Genomic DNA, 18,616 nt, shown 5'->3' on the forward strand with positions numbered 1-18,616 from the left:
TGGGAAGACAAAAGATAACAAAAAGTCAAGGATGGACTTACCTGATATTTGCTCAAGAAGTGAGTTACAGAGCAATGGAAACGTTCCTGTTCCCATCTTCCGGTTGTCATCAGAAGCCAAAACAACCTTGTTTGACTTGGTTGCATCAGAAGTTAAGTTTCCTGATGGTTATGTTTCAAATCTGTCAAGATGTGGTGAACGAGGTCAAAAGTTCTTCGGAATGAAGAGTCATGATTGTCAAGTGTTTATTCAACGGCTACTTCCATTTGCTTTTGCCGAGCTCCTTCCAGCAAATGTCCATGAAACACTTGCAGTTAATTATAATTTTATAATATATATACATATGTTATGAAATGTTATTAATTTGATTACTTTTGCAATATACAGCCATCGGAGCATTTTTCAGAGATCTTAGCACACATACGTTCAAGGAAGAAGTCATCAAACAACTTCATCAGAACATTCCGATCATATTGTGCAACCTGGAGAAAATATTTCCCCCTTCATTTTTTGACGTCATGGAGCATCTAGTTGTCCACCTACCGTATGAAGCATTGCTTCGTGGACCTGTTCACAATGGATGGATGTTTCCATATGATCGACAGATGAAACATTTGAAGGGGAAAGCAAGAAATCTTGCAAAGGTGGAAGGTTCAATAGTTGCGGGGAGTTTGACAGCCGAAACATCTAACTTCACATCATACTACTTTGCTCCAACTGTTCGTACGAGAAAAAGAGTTCCTAGAAGATATGATGATGGTGGAGTACCGACATCACATCCAATTGATAGTGTTCCTGACATTTTCTGCGAAATTGGACGGTTTGGTGGTAAAACGAAAGAAGTATGGTGGTCATGTGAAGAGGATAAACATAGTGTCCACACTTATATTCTGCTCAACTGCGAGGATGCAGTGACCCGTTACTTTGAAAGGTAAATATTTTTGTGAATGTTAATTATATGAATTGAAGTTAATTATGTATGACTTGATTTGCAGCATGTTTGTATCTCAAGTTGAAGAAGCAATACCAGGAATATCTGCAACTGGGGTTATTGAAGCTAAAATGCGTTCTCTTCAAATGTGAATGGTTCGATCCTGTTGTGAACCGAGGGATTCGGTATAACAAATTTGGTGTTGTGGATGTCAATTTTGGGAGAAGATACAACAAATTTGAGCCTTTCATTTTAGCTTCACAACCCGAGCAAGTTAGCTTCCTTCCTTATCCTCGGCTTCAAACTTCCAGGATAAACTGGTTAGCTGCTATCAAAATTACACCTCGTGGACGCATTGTCGCTGGAGAAGAACCGTCTTTGCAAGAAGAAGACGCTATCAATGAGGTTGAGGTACCAGAACAACCAACTGATGAAATCCTTTTGATCGACGCACAAAACTTTCAATATGAAGATATTCCCGAAGATGCGACAGATGAAGCACGTGAAGAAGAGTTCGAGAGAAGCGACGATGATGATTGTAATGATAGTGATGAGAACGAAAACGATTTAGAGTAACAAATGTTGTATTTCTCTATTGTAATATATGTAACAAATGTTGTATTTCTCTATTGTAACATATGTTTAAAGAAATATTGTTTTTTTTCCATCTTAATGTATGTGTAACAAATGTTGTTTTATATAATATCTATTTTTTTAGTTTTTAAAAAATTATTTGAAGTTTTAGGGTTTTAGAGTTTAAGTTGGAGAAAGAGAAAGAAGTAGTAGAGAAGAAGATATGATGTTAGATGATATGTGACTTTGGGGTTTAGGGATTTCATTCTCGGTGTTTAGGGTTAAGCGTTGTAAAATCGTCGTAAATGGGCTATTCCACATAATTTCGTCGTAAATGGAAAAATGCTGGCCTGGTAACTTCGTCGTAAATGAAAAAACACGGGCCTGGTAACTTCGTCGTAAATGGAAAAACGCGAGCCTGGTAACTTCGTCGTAAACGGACGTTTCGACGTAATTTCGTCGTAAACCGAAAAACGCGGGCCTGGTAACTTCGTCGTAAATGGAAAAACGCGGGCCTGGTAACTTCGTCGTAATTTTACGTCGCGTTTACGACGAAAGGTTTTCTATATATTGAGTCGCCGAGAACGAGGCTGTCTCATTCATTACTCCCAAACTCCTCTCCTCTCCCTTAAGGTACACTCCCTATCCTCTTCTATTTTTTTAAAAATTAGTTTAGGTGATTAATTAGTTAGGTAATTAGTTTAGGTGATTAGTTAGGTAATTAGTTTAAGTGATTAGTTAGATGACAGAATACTATGGTTTAGGTGATTAGTTAGGTAACAGAATAATTTTTTAATTATGTCGTCATAATTGATTATATTTATTTAAATTGTTTTTTAGATGGCTCCTAGAAGGAAACCAGCAGCACCTACTTATGCCCAGTTGTTTGGCGATGGTTCCGGTACATCTTCTTCCGGTCCATCGTCTTCCGATGCAGTTCCAGACTCTAAAACTTCTCAGAGAGTTTTTTCGAGTCCTCCTCTTCCACCGCAGATGCCTCCACCACCTCATCCAGCGGCTGCACCTCAGCCTGTCCCAGAAGGTGCAGTTCATCCGGATTTGCGTGTGCCTTCATATGCTCCATTCGCGAGATATACGGTGGAGGATTCGCTTGCCCAGCCTGGACGGGAGGTTTTGGATGTTCTAGACCCCGATAGACCCCGAGGAACTTATTGGTAAGTTATTAATTTTTATTACATTAAAATTTAAATTATTTTTATTTTCTAACGGTTAAATTGTTTTTTTTTCAGGTTTGGGGCTAACAATCCTGTTAGCCGCAGCGTTTCGGCGACGATTAAGGGTTACTACGATGGGGCATATCCGAACTGGAGCAAGACACCAAATCACGTTAAGATCACGTGGTTTAAATGTTTTGCGGTAAAATTTTTAAATTTAATTAAATTTTCACTTTTAAATATATATATATATTTTTAATATTTATTATTAATTGTAAATTTTTTCAAAATTTTTATGTTTCAGCAAAAGTGGCATTGGTCTTTGGGAATCACCGAGAGGGTGAAGGCGGAATTCGTTGCAAAGGCAAAGATCCGCCTCTGCAACACAGTCTCTGATTGGAAGGACAAGTGGGAGATCTACGGGTATGAGGGAAAGCCCACTGAGCTCACGACGGATGTGTGGGATGGCCTCATCGCCTATTGGGAGCACCCCTCTTCGATCAAAAAGGCCAATTCGTGCTCGGCTTCTCGAAGGACGAAGGATAAAGATGGTCATTTGCTCATGCTTCACAGAACCGGACAACCTCATGCAGGAGTCCGTCTAGAAGCTGTAAGTTTTGTTTTAAATATATATTTTAAAATATTCAATTAATATAATTTATAATATTTAATTTAATTTTTTTTTTGTAGTTCGAGAAGACGGAAGTCTTACCTTCTCTGTCTGACCTATTCAAGATGACTCACGCCACATCCGACGGAGTTTTTGTGGATCCTGCATCTGAGAAACTCTTCCAAACAGTGGCTGGTCGGATTGAAGAACGGGAGACGCAACTAACCCAGAAGTCTCCCGATGGATTACCAGTCACATTGTCCACCGAAGAGGTCGACAGAATCTTCGAAGAGGTACAACTTAAAATTTTTGTTTACATTATTTTAAATATTTTAACATAATTAACTATATTAATATATGTTTTGATTTTATAGGTGGCTCCTAAAAAGAAGGGACGGATAGTCGGTATAGGCTCTGTTAACGAAGTTGCAAGGGCAACTTCGTCATACACTTCGAGACGGGATGAAGAGACTGCTCAGATGAAGGCTCGAATGGATAGCCAGCAGGTTCGTTTAGACTCTCTTGAGGATTTGCTAGACGTGATGGCCGTGGGAAACCCGGTTATGCAGAGAATGTTGAGTGAGAGACGAGCCGCTCTTGGAATGCCAGCACGAGATCCCCAAGAATCTGATCCAACCCATCAACAGCCGAGCAACCCCACCAACTACTTCGAGAATATGTAGTTTTTTTTTATTTTTCTGTTTGTATTATGAATTTAAATATTATTGTATGACTTTTTAAAATATGTTTTTCAATTTCATATTTTGTTTTAAAATTTAAATTATTTTAAATTCTGAATATTAAATATAAATTAAAATTTATTATATACTAATTAATAATAATATAATAAGAAACGATGTAAACTCCTCATAAACATTACACGGAGTTTACATCGAATGTTTACGAGTAATTAACATCGAAAGATTTACGAGAGTTTTACATCGAAATGTTTACGAGTGATTTACAACGAAAGTATTTACGTGTGCTTTACATCGAAATAATTACGTGAGCTTTACGATGAAAGCTTACGTGTCGTTTACGACGAATTTTTTTCCTGCGCTTTACGAGGAATATATTTCGTCGTAAACGTAACGAGTCGTTTACGACGAAACCTCCGTTACGACGGATGTTTAACAACGAAACGTCTTTCGACGTTAATTCGTCGTAACACCCCGTTTACGACGAATTTACAACGAATACTGCCCTAGTAAAAAATATGTTTTCTTGTAGTGTTATGATTTGTAATCTTTCCATTTATCTATGACGGTGTAATCTTCTATATAAAGAACATTTATGTTATGAATAAAAATAGACTTTTCTACTACTTTTATAACATAAACTCTATTATAGAGTGAAAAATTAGAGTGGAGTTGGAGATGTCCTTACTGAATCTAAATCTCTTAAAAAAGTTAAAAATAAATAGTTAACAAAAACCAAAGTTAAAAACAAAGTATTACTCTTTTTTTTTTAATTAACACTGAGTAACACATTACGTTATCATATAATTTCTAATTCAATCATATATGATGATGAATTACCTGCAATATATGTGATGAACAACGCCACTGATAAGGATTCTTGGATGAAGCTTTTCCCAAAAAACTTGGATCGCTGAACGTTGTCGACAGACGGTTTTGGCATATACAACGTCCTCTTCGAAGGTCTGCTGCTTTTAGCTTAAGATTTATATTTCCTATTTTCTGATTTTCTCTATATTGAGAGACATATTCCCACGAGACTTGTGTCTCAATTATTTGGGCCAGAACATACATTTGGAGACATTTACTTCTCGTGGGCCGTTGCAAACCGAAACATGGAACCAGTGACCTAACCTAACCATATTACCAACCTGACTGGACTGAAGTATCTAACCAGCCACTTGTTCGGCTTATAAATTTTTAAAATTATATTATCAGTTTCTGTAAAATAACTTATACGTTTCAGTTCTTATGACGTGGATCCAAGTAGCAGAAAGATATCATGGTGTTGGGTCTGACACACGAGCCAAAAATAAAAATAAATTTATAATCCATTTTGAGTTTCTCATTATCTTGACAGATAGATAAAATACACGTCAGATTTTCATGGAGGAAATATTTTAAAACTGTAATCCAGAAGAAAACTATTATTATGCTGATTCAAAACTAATGACGTCGTCGATTTTTGACCAATCTTACCTTTACAAATTGTGTGGATCACGTTTTTCATCAAGTCTCCATTTCCTAAATTACAAGATTTAAACAATATTAATTATGGAGTAGGATGGTAATTATATCTCTAAACTGTAACTGCATTTATAATGTTAAAACCCAATTTCGAGAAATTGCTATTTTAGGAAACTTTTTATTTCTTTTATTTATTAATAGAAACTAGATATATTATTTTTGCTTGACCATTAAGGCGTCAGACAGAAATATCTTCAGTTGGTTTTCTATTTTATCGTGTCTATATATTGCTTTCCTATTTAGGCAGGGATCTTTTTAAATACATAAACAAGAAAATTACTTCTAGAAAACAAACAAGTTCTCTACAAATAAATAATTTTTTTTTTTAAATAAGACAGGAAGATAGACTTATCTTATCTCCAATGACTCGATGCCGCGTATAAGATGTGAACGTTACTCTTTGTCTTTGTCGTAACCAGATCCCATAATCGGCGGGGCGAAACCATCAGGGAAAGGCGCAATGCTGACGTGGAATGGAATATTCGAAACGCGGAGAAGATCCAGCTCGCTTTTAGCTTCCTTCATTTTGTTTTGGTAATCATGTTTTTAGCTTCCTTCATTTTTTTTTGGTAATCATGTTAAAAGCTTCCTTCATTTTTATATAAATATATACTCCAATTAACAAAAAAATTGAAGAATATATAGAAACAAGAAATCGTCACACGCATTTCGAAACCTCTCTTTCTTCTCTCTCTATAGTCGTGAGAAAATCTGAAACTGGCTCTTCGTACTGTTCTCGTTGCCGACGTCCCTAGCCTCCCGGACTCCGTTTACGGATTATCCGACGGTAACATATCAAACCCTACCTTATGTATCACGGCAACTCCATATAATCTTCTTTTAATGTTTGTAGTTATTACAGGATTTTAGTAGTTCTGGCAAGTAGATATATATATGATTCTTATATTATATATATATATATGTGTGTATAAAGCGGTAAAGCTATCATCGTTTACTATACACGCTTCTTCTTATTCAGGTATGAGTCCCTCCGGTTTAGATTTGAGCGAACCGAAACCGTTTAAGATGCCTGGATTCTCTGTGATTGGACACAGAGGAAATGGTATGAATGTGTTGCAGTCTTCTGATCGGAGAACCAGAGGTTTTAAAGAAAACTCTATCCTCTCTTTCAATTCTGCAGCCAAGTTTCCCATCGATTTCATTGAGTTCGATGTTCAGGTTGGTTTCTTCGAATCCTCTCTCAAGTTATGGTCGGTTAGGTTAATCTTGGGTGGTTTATATTTTGAAATTAGGATTAAAATTTTGTGTAGAAGAATATTCTGATGTGGATCTCCTTTTTTTCTTGGGGATGCTATTTATAGTTTCTTAGAATTGATATGAACAAGAAGATTGGAGAAAGAGAGATCATGGCCACCGAAAGTGAATCCACGAGCTTTGTGTGGTTGTTTCTTTTTTTTGTAGGTGACAAAAGATGATTGTCCAGTCATTTTTCATGATGATTTCATCTACTCTCAAGAGAATGTGAGTCTTCTCTTAGATCTTGATTCTTTTTTATCCTAATGCAAGATTATATCTCATATTGATGGATATTGTGTTTTGTATTTATTGTGTTCAGGGTATTGTTAATGAGAGTAGAGTGACTGATTTGAGCCTCTCTGAGTTTCTCCTCTATGGACCTCAGAAAGAAGCTGAGAAAACAGGCAAGACCCTTATGAGGAAATCCAAAGAAGGTCAGGTTTTGAAATGGGAAGTTGACTCTGATGACCCCCTTTGCACGCTACAAGAAGCTTTCGAACGAGTTGAGCATTCTCTAGGGTTCAATATCGAGTTGAAATTCGATAATCAGGTTGTCTATGAGCGAGAGTTTCTCGTCCATGTCTTGAGAACAGTTCTGCAGGTATGATCATAATACTAGTCCAACCAATTCTAAGAGTATTATTAGTAAAAAAAGGTCTTAACCTTTTTTTTTCTGTTTCCATTTGTTGCTTCTGGCACAAACTACAGGTGGTGTTTGATTATGCTCAAGACAGACCAGTGATCTTCTCAAGTTTCCAACCAGATGCAGCACAGCTTGTTAGAGAACTGCAGAACACTTACCCTGTATGTTCCTGTCTCAAACTTTTTTAATCCTAATTTCACCAAATGCATCCATTTTTATGCAATTATGTGGTTTGTTTTCTTAGGTTTTCTTTCTGACTAATGCGGGGAATCAAATGTTCAAAGACGAGAGAAGAAACTCACTGGAAGAAGCCATTAAAGTTTGCTTGGAAGGAAAGCTACAAGGTATTGTTTCAGAGGTTAAAGGAGTTTTCAGAAACCCATCAGCCATTGCCAAGATCAAAGAATCTAACCTTTCTCTTCTCACATACGGCAAACTCAAGTAAAGCTTCTTCATTCTCTCTTAATTATGCACAGTTAAACTCTGACTCTAATCTCTGAGTTGATGTATTGATTCAAAATGTGTGTTGCAGCAATGTGGGAGAGGCTGTGTACATGCAATATGTGATGGGGATTGAAGGAGTGATTGTAGACTTTGTTGAGGAGATTTCTGAGTCAGTGACGCTCATGATGATAAGACCACCATCACCATCATCACCATTACCATCACCAGATTTAAAGGATAATGTTGCAGCCATTACAAGACCTGAGTTTTCACAAAAGGAGATTGATTTTCTTCTCAAGTTTCTCTCACAGTTGATACAGCATTAATTGATTTCATTATTACCTATGTTTTTTTTTTCTGATCGAATATCTTTGTATCTTTTCTTTCCTTTATCATGTGATTTATTTTCCTTTAGGAGTTTGATTTTCTTTCTACTTTTTTCTTCTTCTTCTGATCTGAGTGTCTTGCTCCAATAGCTAAACTAATTTACATAGATTGATTTTAAAAAATACCATATAGTAAATTATATAATTCAAATATATGCCTTTTAATATATATATATATAATTCAAAAATCAAATTACTGTAGTTATTTGCTAATTCTTATATTGATAATCAATATGTTTTCTGATTCTTAATTCAAGGTTTCAATTTACTTAATCTTTCAATTAAAATAATAAATTAATAAAATTATACTTCTGACATTATTAATTTATAAGCTTTTATTTGCGAAATATCGAAATTTAATTCTTATTGAAAATATGGTAATACAAAATTCTAGGTTCTATATTTCAGAAAAATACATTTTCATATAATTTTGGTAATAATGGTTTGAGTCTTTAAAATTCACTATTTAAAGACAAAACTATCTATCTATCTATAATATTACTTTCGAAATAATTTTTCGCATTTGAGCTCTCATATTAAAAGTTAAAGTGTTTAATCTATAATATTACTTTCGAAGTGATTTTTCACATTCGAACTCTCATATTAAAAGTTAAAGTGGTTAATATCGTTTATACTTTTAATGAATAAAATATACAAATTAGCCATAAATATTTTTTTTTTAAATAAAATTTGATTAGATAAGTGATTAAAATTATCAAAAATCAAAAATTTATTTTAAAATGAAAAGACAATTCTATTATAAAAATTAAAAAAATACATGACTAAATATTAATCAAGTAAAATTTTAATTTAATATAACTGAAAAAAGAGAAAATTGAGTAATTTTGAGATGTATTTCTATATAATTGATATAGTGTACAAAGAATTTCTTAAAAAAGTATGATATGTAAGAATTTTCAAATAAAAACATAAATAATAATTATCAATATAGTATTTTCATTAAAATATATATTTTTAAATAAAATATAATTCACATATATATATATATATATTGTGTTGTTATCTGAAAAATTATAATAAAATTTAAAATTTAAAAATAGAAACACATAACTAAATACTAATAAAGTAAAAATTTTAATTTTATATAATCGAAAAAAATATTAAGTTATTTTAAGATTTATTTCTATATAATGAATATAGTGTACACAGTGTGGTTTTCAAAACAAATATAGTAATTATAAGAATTAGTAATATGTGTATATATATTATATATTAATATGTAATTATAAAATTTTATGTCCGTATGCGCGGATGAATCATGTAGTTCTTAATTATATTCCAATGACAGTATGTGTCTTTCATCCAAACCTTTCCAAAGGATGCTTGAAGTTCCAATCAAACTACAACTCGTTGTTCTCCATCGTCTCTGCCTTAACTATGAAGAAAACAAAAGACATTCTTTTTTCCTCTTCATCAGTATCAAATTCAAGAATCCAATTCCAATAGCCACAACAGAAAGTATCTTTGATATAAACAAAACAAAAATACAATTAATTCTCCTCGCCAAATAAAATTTTGAAGTCTAATTCATCAGGCGGATTAATTTAACCTGGCGTTCTTTATTATATTTGTGATTTAATAGTTTCATACAATAATTATGTTCACCAGTCAAAATTAGAATCATTTTTCTTTTCATTTTAATTATTTTTTAGTTTTCTCATTTCTATAAATTTATTAATATATGAATCATTTTTGTAGTTTTTCCAATGCAATAATAATAATAATCTAATTGTCTTATGTTAGAATATAGGGAGAATTGCCAAGTGTGACTCAAAACTTGGAGTCAAACCCAAAACAATACCCCAACTTGGGTCAAAGGCAAAAGTAACCTAAAAGGCTATTGAAATTACAACTATCCCCTTGTGACCAAACAAAAAAACGGAATTTTTTTTACGTTTCTACCCCTCGCAAGTCGTCTGTTTAGACGACTTGAAAATAAGTCGTCCAGACGACTTAACTGAAAGTCGTCTGGACAGTTAGTCTTAAACATAATTTAAAAATTTTGTAAAAAATATTTTGATAAGTGAAAAATGAGAATTATGTAATTAACATATGTCTTAGGAGGTATAAATTAAGATATAACAAATTTCAATTGTTTTCAGCATAGATGAGTGAAAGTAGTGAGTCATGATATTCTTTAGTTTATGTTTCATCAACATATGTTGTAGTATTGTATGTGTTCTTAGGGTTAGATTTTGGAAAGCATTAAAACCGTTTTTGAAAATTTTTAAAATTACTTATGCGTGTTCATTTCTGTGTATAGTAAACACTATTTAAGTATAATTTGATTTTATAACGTGGTTAGTTAGTTAATCTAGTCATTTTAGTTTAGGGGTTCATTTTAGGGTCTAGGACGACTTAATATTTTGTCGTCTGAAAACAGACGACTAAATATTAAGTCGTCTGTTGTACATTATCAGCCAGAATAAGTCGTCTAAACCGGACCAAACCTTAAAGCTTACCAATGTACTTTTAAAGCTAACCGGATTATTTACCCAATATATAAGGTGATTTTTTTTTTTTTTTTCATTTTTCGCGAAATTCAGAAACCCTAACAGTTCTCCCTCTCAATGGCGATTTCGAATTCCCAGGATTTCCGAACAAACCATCGTTCTCAACGTCGGCTATCTATCTCACTTCTTCTCACCGTTGTCGCCGCAGCTTCTTCTAACCCTAGCGCCGCAGCTTCTTCTAAACCCTAGCGCCGCCGATTTCTCTAAACCCTAACGCCGCCGCTTCCACTATTTCCGAACAAACCGTCGCCCTCGCCACCGTGGTCACCAACGTTCTCACCGCCGCTTCCTCTAAACACTAGCGCCGCCGCTTCTTCTAAACCCTAGCGCCGCCGCTTCTTCTCTGTAAACCTTAGCGCCGTTTCTCTGTAAACCCTAACGCCGCTAAGTCATCAATCTCGAGGAAAAGATGAACATAAAACGTTGTCTCTATCAATTTACTCATTCTCACCGTTTCACGTTTATTTTTTCAGATCTATAACCGCAATGACGAGTACTCCAACTCCTTCTGCGACTGGAAGACTTGTAAGTAATTTAAGTCGTCCGGCTTTGTCTTCCAACTGGACGACTTAGTAGATGACTTAAATATAAGTCGTCCATTTGGAAGACTTTCCAGACGACTTAAATTTAAGTCGTCTACTAAGTCGTCTGGACTTATATTGTTGTCTTTGATTATTTTGCAGACAAAAATGATGGATATTCCAGAACTCCCCTGTAGGTTATACACATCAGGGGAAGAGCCAGAAGCCCACAATAGCATTTCGTATCATACGGATAACAGCAAGTTGCATACTGCTCTTAGGAAAGCTCTTACTGATGACGAATTTGAAGAGCTCAAGGAGTCGAGTTTGGGAGTTTTCATCAAGTTCAAGGAGCAGGGATTTGGTTGGGCTTCAAGGCTGGTTCACTACATGCTCAGTTTCAAGCTGTACATTAAGAAGAAGTATGAGATGTGGTCTCTCGTTGGTCCAGAACCTTTGAGGTTTTCACTGTTAGAGTTTGAAAACCTCACTGGTCTAAACTGCGAGTACATCGAGGACCTTGAGACACCAAAATGTGACGTTACCCCAGAGATGGTTTCTTTCTGGGGGATGCTGGGAGTTCATCTGGAAGCTGGGCCAACTACTGATCAGATAATAGCAGCACTGAAGAGATGCGGGGATTGGTCCAGGGAAGATCGCAAGCGGCTCGCGTACCTCTCCATCTTCACTGGATTCATTGAAGGGAGAAAGTTTTCAACCGCTACACGATCTACTCTGGCAAGGCTAGTGATGGATTTAGAACGGTTTGAGAATTATCCATGGGGGAGAGTCGCGTTTAAGGTGCTGATGGACTCTTTGTGGAACAAAGAAATTGCTGGCTGTTACACCGTGGATGGGTTTATACAAGTTCTTCAGGTCTGGACGTACACAGCTATGCCGGAATTGGGTGCTAGTATTGGTGGTCCCAGAGCAGACAGTCCGTCTCCACCGATACTGGCTTACGAGGGCAGCAGAGGCCGCAGATCAATGAAAGCTGCTATCTTGAGTCAGGTATTTACTTCAATCCAAAAGACTGCGCAGACGACTTATTATAAGTCGTCTGGAAGGTCGTCCAGCTGGACGACTTATCGGACGACTTATAATAAGTCGTCTGGAAAGTCTTCCCAGCTGGACGACTTATCGGACGACTTAATTAAGTCGTCTGGAAAGTCTTCCATCTGGACGACTTATTAGACGACTTATTATAAGTCGTCTGGAAGGTCTTCCATCTGGACGACTTATTAGACGACTTATTATAAGTCGTCTGGAAGGTCTTCCAGCTGGACGACTTATTAGACGACTTATTATAAGTCGTCTGGAAGGTCTTCCAGCTGGACGACTTAGTAGACGACTTATAATTAAGTCATCTATTTAGTATTTTTTTTCAAATATCTAACTCGATTCTTCTATTTACTGCAGACCCGCGTGATCAACTTTGTTGAGAAGGACATTAGTGAAATGTGGCCAAAATGGGACTCTGAGGTTGAGGACCTGCCCGCGGAGAACATCATTAAAGTCATGTATGAGCGGAGACCGTGGAAGTGGACCATGGATTGCTGGGAAGTCACTGGTACTAAGGTCAATACAAAACCTAAGGTTGTGACTCCATCGAAGAAGGCCATAAACTAGGTTAAGATCCGTGTCTTTCACGGAATGAATATATATATATATATATATATATATATATATATATATATAAATTAATTTATGTATTATATGTTTTTTACATATTATAAAAAATATATTGAATAATTAAAAATGCAGTAACTATTACGTATATATTAAATTGGTGAGAAGAAATAAAAAAATTATTAATCCAAACAATAAATTTTTCTATTTGATATGGTATATAATTAAATTAAATGATATTAACTTATATATAGTATATTTTTAATATTAATATATTAAATAATGCTTTCTATTTATATGTTTTTTTATCATCTATATCTTTTATAGCAAAAAACTCTAAATTATGGATAACAAAATTTTCATTGTGACACTAATAGTATTAGTAATTTTTAATTTTTTTTAAAATTATTTTTTCAATATCTGTTCAAAGCTTTTATCAAAATACATTGTTCAAAGTAAATTTCAAAATTAAAATATTTATGTATTTTATATGGTATATAGTTTAATTTAAAATTATATATATATATTAATCTTAATATTTATTAAATGAAACTTTCTAGTTATATGATTTTGTAATCATTTGTATCTTTTCATAATAAAAGTTTAAACCATGGATCACAAAATTTTAATATGAGATTTTTAACACTTTTATTGATGACAAAAATAAAATAGTTTTAGTAATTTATTGTCGTTTTTAAAAATTCAAAATATAACATATACAGAAAAATCTAAATTTTTTATTATATGTTTAATGTTTTTGTTTAATTTATTTTAATATTTTAAAATTAAACAAATATGATAGAAGATACAATAATTTTTATCAAATTTTTATTATTCAAAATAATTAATTGTCATATATATATTAGTCACATTAGGCAGTTTCGTAATTTTTATTTAAGAAAATAATGAAGAACATTAATAATGAATTTTTTATTAGTTTAATAAAAAGTTTATTATATATTTAGATAGACTAATCTATTTGTTTAAGGATTCTAAGAATCATCGTACCGATGACACGTGGGTACAAAAAAATATTATAATGCTTTTCAATTAATATATAAGTGATATGGCCAACACATGTTTTTTTTTTTTAATTTGTAGTTGTCCTTATTTACCAAAAAACTCCGACACTATATATAATCATCCAATTAGGATTATTACTCTCATCACAAAACTTTTGGCCATTGATAAATACTTTTTCAAATAATGGAACCAAAACACAAAGCTTTGCCTGTAGGATTCAGGTTTCGTCCAACAGATTGTGAGATTTCAAAATATTTCTTGACGAGAAAAGCTCTGGAACAACGAATGAGAGGTCCCAATGTACCTGAAGAGTGTCATGATATCTTCTCAAGACGTCCTCGTGACTTGCCTGGTAAGTTTTCACCAATCCTAAACCTAAATTTTTGTTTCAAGATTAACCAGATTTTCAATCTAGGTTTCGTGTTCCATTGTCCGGATCTTGCTTATAGGTTAATGAACTAATGTTCGGTCTCTATCTCTATTGGTTATTTCAGGCTATCCAAGAGAAACGCATTGGTACTTTTATTGCAGAAAACTTGATGGCCAAGTTACTTACAACTCTCATAGTATTTGGAAACAAATCGGAGAAGAAACTGGTGTGTTAGATCCAAAGAATAATGATACATTAGTCGGTATCAAACGTCCATTCACTTTCGTTGATCATAAAGAAGAACCCGACGATATTCTTTTGTCAGATGAAGACGAACCTCCACAATACAATTGGTTCATGGATGAATTTAGCCTCCCATTGACAATTTCAGAGACTGATTGGGTTGTGTGCCATGTTTTTCGCAAGAATAACGAACCTGAATCCGAAGAAGAAGGAGAAAATGAAGAAAAAGAAACTGTTAAAGCAGAGAGTTTGGATCTTCTTATGGAGAAAGATGGAAATGTTCTTCCTCCATCTCCTTCTCCACCTTAGCTTCTTCTGATGGCTTTATCAAGATGTTCTTAAAAACGGGTGGGTTAGTTTTTTTGAAGGATTATTATTATACTTATTATGTAGTTTTGTCACGAATAAAAAAAATAAAGGACAAATTGTAAAGATCAGTTTATAAGAATCGGAATGAAAGCACAACAGAATCTCATCAGCAATAATAATAATAGTTCTTGGAATCAGAGCATTAGATTCTCAATACCTTATCATAGTCCAAAACTTTATCACCTACTTGCTGCAGACCTAAATTGCCTTTTAGTCCTTTTTCAGATTTGAGAAAGAAATTTTGAAGAAGAAAAGAGTGGCTTTCCAAAACATGTTTATACGTAATAATTTATTATTTTTACCTAAAAAATGGTAATTTATTACATGCACGTAAGAAAACTCTAAAACTAATTAAAAAAAAACCACAATAGTTATCATATTAGATAGTACGTAGTTAAAAATATCATATAATGTTATGGTTTTGGGTTTAGCTTCCAGGGCATTTGAATTCATGTAGCACTATATTAAAAAAAAAAATTTGTTACGATAGATACATTTTGTTTTTGAGACTATATATAGGATATAAAGATCTTTAAATTTCGAATGGTTTCATTCTTTTGATTATTGACAGTGGTTTGTATTTGTTAAGCTGAGCTTGTGGCAAACTACAATTGGAGTAATATGTTTAATCATGTACCCTAAATTCTTGAATTCTTTTTCTTTTAACGTTTTTGTCAATCATTTTGATAAGTAGAAATTGCAATGCTGCTCGTTATCCAGCGGAAGGTTGTGCCGCTGTCTCCAAATATTATACAAAGTACTCTAAGGTGATGATTATTTTCCTAATTTTTTTATTTTATCTTCTCGTTTTGATTTTTAGTTTTTAGATTTTGGTTTTTAGTTTTTGGTTTTTGATATTGCAGTAGATTTTAGTTTTTTGAAAAATATAAATAATTATTTTAAATTTTAGTTTTTAGTTTTTGGTTTTTACTTTTAAAATTAATAAAATGAAATATTAATAATAGTAAAAAAACTCCTGAAAACAAATAAATAAAATACTATTATCAGAACACACATAAGGTTATTTAATAAAATTATTTTAAAACAAAAACTGCAAATACAAAATAAAATTATTGTGAATCCAATATAGATGCAGACATTTGATCTTAAATATCTTCCTTATATTTCATTTGAGCGTTATTATGTACTCTGTCTTCATCTGAATCAGAATCTTCGGTTGATATATTACCAGTTATTAATCATTCTTTTGAAATAAAGTGGTAAGTTATTTTTACTAAAAGAAATTTAAATTATTTAAAAAAACTCCTACAAAATATATAAACAATGATTTTTTTACTAATATAAGTTGTAGCTTTGGAATTTAAATTTAAATGATAGACAAAATATGTTGTTGATTCTTAGTAATTTCTAATAGTTACTATTTTATTACTGGCCATTATTTATTTATTATTTATGCTGTATTAATGCATAAGATAGAAATATTAGTGGAAGCCCCCATGGTCTAGTGGTTTGACCAAGAGTTCATTAATGCTTCCATACCAGGAGGTTTAGGTTTCAATTCCCGGAGAAGACAGAATTATGCGAATTAAAAAGAGAAAAAACTTATAAGAGATCTGCAGCATAGCGCAAGTAGTACTGTCAAGCGTGGATCCCATAGGGCGGGTCAGATGAAGCAGTCAGGCGTGAATCCTTATAAAGCATATATAATTATCGACTGTAGAATCGTCTGTAATATTTCTCATAGTTGTAATAGCATAATTATCCAGCGTTAAAAAAAATATATTAATATTTTAAGGAAAAAAGTTAAGTAACTATTTTCAAAGAAAACCAACAAAACATGTATTTTGGTTTTTGTTAAGAAGTAGGTAGTTATCTCATCTCAAAATCTGGTTTCCCTATATTTTAGGGAATCTATTTTGTAAAAATCTTAGGTGATGATTGTTTGGATGGTTTTTAACTTTTATTTTTAGGTTTTGATTTTTTCAGTTTTTAATTTTTTGTAAAAAAAAAAAAGAATGATGATTTTAGTTTTTAACTTTTGGTTTTAAAATTTAATAAAAATGTTTATTTAAATTTTTTATTTTTGTTTTTGCTGCGGTTTAATTTCTGAAAAACTTGAAAGATCATTTTTATTTTTTATTTTTTAATTTTACTTTATTTTATTAATTATTTTTTAAGTTTAAATAAAAGTTAATAATAAAATATTATTTACTATGCAACAACAAATAATACAAAATATTAACACTTAAAATCATTTATTTATTTAATAAATTTATATTAAAAGAGAAAATAATGCAAACTAAATAGATGAACCAAAAGACAATATATATATAATGCAATTCAAACAAAAGACAATACATACTTAAAATTTTAGATAAAACAGGTTTTTAAATAAACAATATAAAAATTAGTAATATTTTTAAAATATTCTATAATTAAAAAATTATAAACAAAAATATCAATAGATTTAAATATTATAAAAACAATATTATGAAAAAATTTCAATAGCTAGATTTTAAAAGTATTATTCAGTTCCACACATATTAAACAGTACACAATTGATAGTTATTTTATTATTGGGGTTTTTTCAAAAATAACCTACAATTTCAAGTCAACCCCAAAACCAATTTTTCTTTTTTTTGTAATTACCGGTCACAATCCTTATATTTTTGAATTATTTACAAAATTACCATTATTAATTTATTATTTAATTATTTCGAAAATGGTAAAAAACCTATTACACCCTAATTTTTTTTATTTACAACAATGCCGTGATAAATTAATTTTCTGGTTTTTTGTTTGGTCATAAGGGTTAAATAGTATTTTTACTATCCTTTTAGGTTGGTTTTGCATTTGATTGAATATGAAATCTACTTTTAAGGTTATAATCAATATTTGAGTTGGGTTTTGCAAATTTTCCTTTATTATTTACATATACTAAATAAAACTTAAATATATTTTAATGAGTTTGGCAAACTGTATAAGATTATTTAAATATAATTTAAATTCTGAATTTAAAATTTTATTTATCTTTTTCAGTTTTCGTAATTTGATTAATTATTTTAGGGGGATTTACCAAATATGACTCAAAACTTGATTTTGATTACAAAAGTATACCCAAACTTGAATCAAATGCAAAAGTAACCCAAAAGCCTTGTGAAATTACAACAAGCCCCTTGTGACCAAACAAAAAAAACAGAACTCATTTTTACGAATATAGCCCCGTTAAGAATTTTGAGTCTTCTCTTATTCTGTTAAGTCTTCTGGACGACGTCCACGGAAGTCGTCTGGTATAGTTGATCTTAAAAATGTTTTATAAATTTTGTAGAAAATATTTTGATAAGCGAAAAATTAAAATCATGTTATTATAAACAGTTTTAAGTGATGTAAATTAAGATATAATAAAATTGAATTGTTTTCAACAGAGATAAGTGAAAGTAGTGAATCATGATATTATTTGTTCTAGGGTTTGGCAACATATGTTGTAGTATTGTATGTATTCTTAGGGTTAAATTTTAGAAAGCTTAATGTTTTTTTGAAAAGTTAAATCTTTGCCTACATGTGATTATTTTTGTGTACAGTAAGCACTTTTTAAGTTTAATTTGATTTTATGAAGTGTTTAGTTAGTTAATTTAGTTTAGGGATTATGTTTAAGGTCTAGACGACTAACATGTAAGTTGTCTGGCGATTAGAAAACTTCTCTGAAAGTCTTCTAACTCCCG

At 32.2% G+C, this 18,616-nt stretch overlaps 2 protein-coding genes across 4 annotated transcripts; both read left to right on the top strand.

The window, feature by feature from the left end:
• Positions 1-5,813: 5,813 nt before the first annotated feature.
• LOC106402897 (glycerophosphodiester phosphodiesterase GDPD2) lies at positions 5,814-8,292 on the top strand. Of its 3 annotated transcripts, none has more exons than XM_013843713.3 (8): positions 5,814-6,048; positions 6,214-6,301; positions 6,494-6,693; positions 6,937-6,996; positions 7,091-7,372; positions 7,480-7,575; positions 7,659-7,855; positions 7,947-8,292. In XM_013843713.3, exons 3-8 carry the CDS (start codon positions 6,496-6,498, stop codon positions 8,182-8,184), a joined length of 1,071 nt encoding a protein of 356 aa, XP_013699167.1. In that variant the 5' UTR covers positions 5,814-6,048; positions 6,214-6,301; positions 6,494-6,495; the 3' UTR covers positions 8,185-8,292. The 3 variants fall into 3 exon arrangements, with proteins under 3 accessions (XP_013699167.1, XP_013699166.1, XP_048617771.1); XM_013843712.3 differs by having other exon boundaries at positions 5,825-6,048; positions 6,160-6,301; XM_048761814.1 differs by lacking the exon at positions 5,814-6,048 and having other exon boundaries at positions 6,087-6,301.
• Positions 8,293-14,041: 5,749 nt separating this feature from the next.
• On the top strand, positions 14,042-15,072 carry LOC106404993 (NAC domain-containing protein 104). Its single transcript, XM_013845620.3, has 2 exons — positions 14,042-14,303; positions 14,446-15,072. The coding sequence occupies exons 1-2, from the start codon at positions 14,135-14,137 to the stop codon at positions 14,871-14,873; spliced, it is 597 nt and encodes a 198-aa protein (XP_013701074.1). The 5' UTR covers positions 14,042-14,134; the 3' UTR covers positions 14,874-15,072.
• The last annotated feature ends 3,544 nt before the right edge of the window (positions 15,073-18,616 follow it).

Source organism: Brassica napus, chromosome C6 (genome assembly GCF_020379485.1).
Source record: "Brassica napus cultivar Da-Ae chromosome C6, Da-Ae, whole genome shotgun sequence".
In the NCBI taxonomy this organism is placed as follows: Eukaryota; Viridiplantae; Streptophyta; class Magnoliopsida; order Brassicales; family Brassicaceae; genus Brassica; species Brassica napus.

Bases quoted from the DNA above. Each gene is read 5' to 3' on its own strand.
- LOC106402897 (XM_013843713.3), top strand. From the start codon at position 6,496: ATGAGTCCCTCCGGTTTAGATTTGAGCGAACCGAAACCGTTTAAGATG. The intron at 7,576-7,658 runs GTATGTTCCTGT...TTGTTTTCTTAG, and splicing joins AACTGCAGAACACTTACCCT to GTTTTCTTTCTGACTAATGC. The intron at 7,856-7,946 runs GTAAAGCTTCTT...TGTGTGTTGCAG, and splicing joins CTCACATACGGCAAACTCAA to CAATGTGGGAGAGGCTGTGT.
- LOC106404993 (XM_013845620.3), top strand. From the start codon at position 14,135: ATGGAACCAAAACACAAAGCTTTGCCTGTAGGATTCAGGTTTCGTCCA. The intron at 14,304-14,445 runs GTAAGTTTTCAC...TGGTTATTTCAG, and splicing joins ACGTCCTCGTGACTTGCCTG to GCTATCCAAGAGAAACGCAT.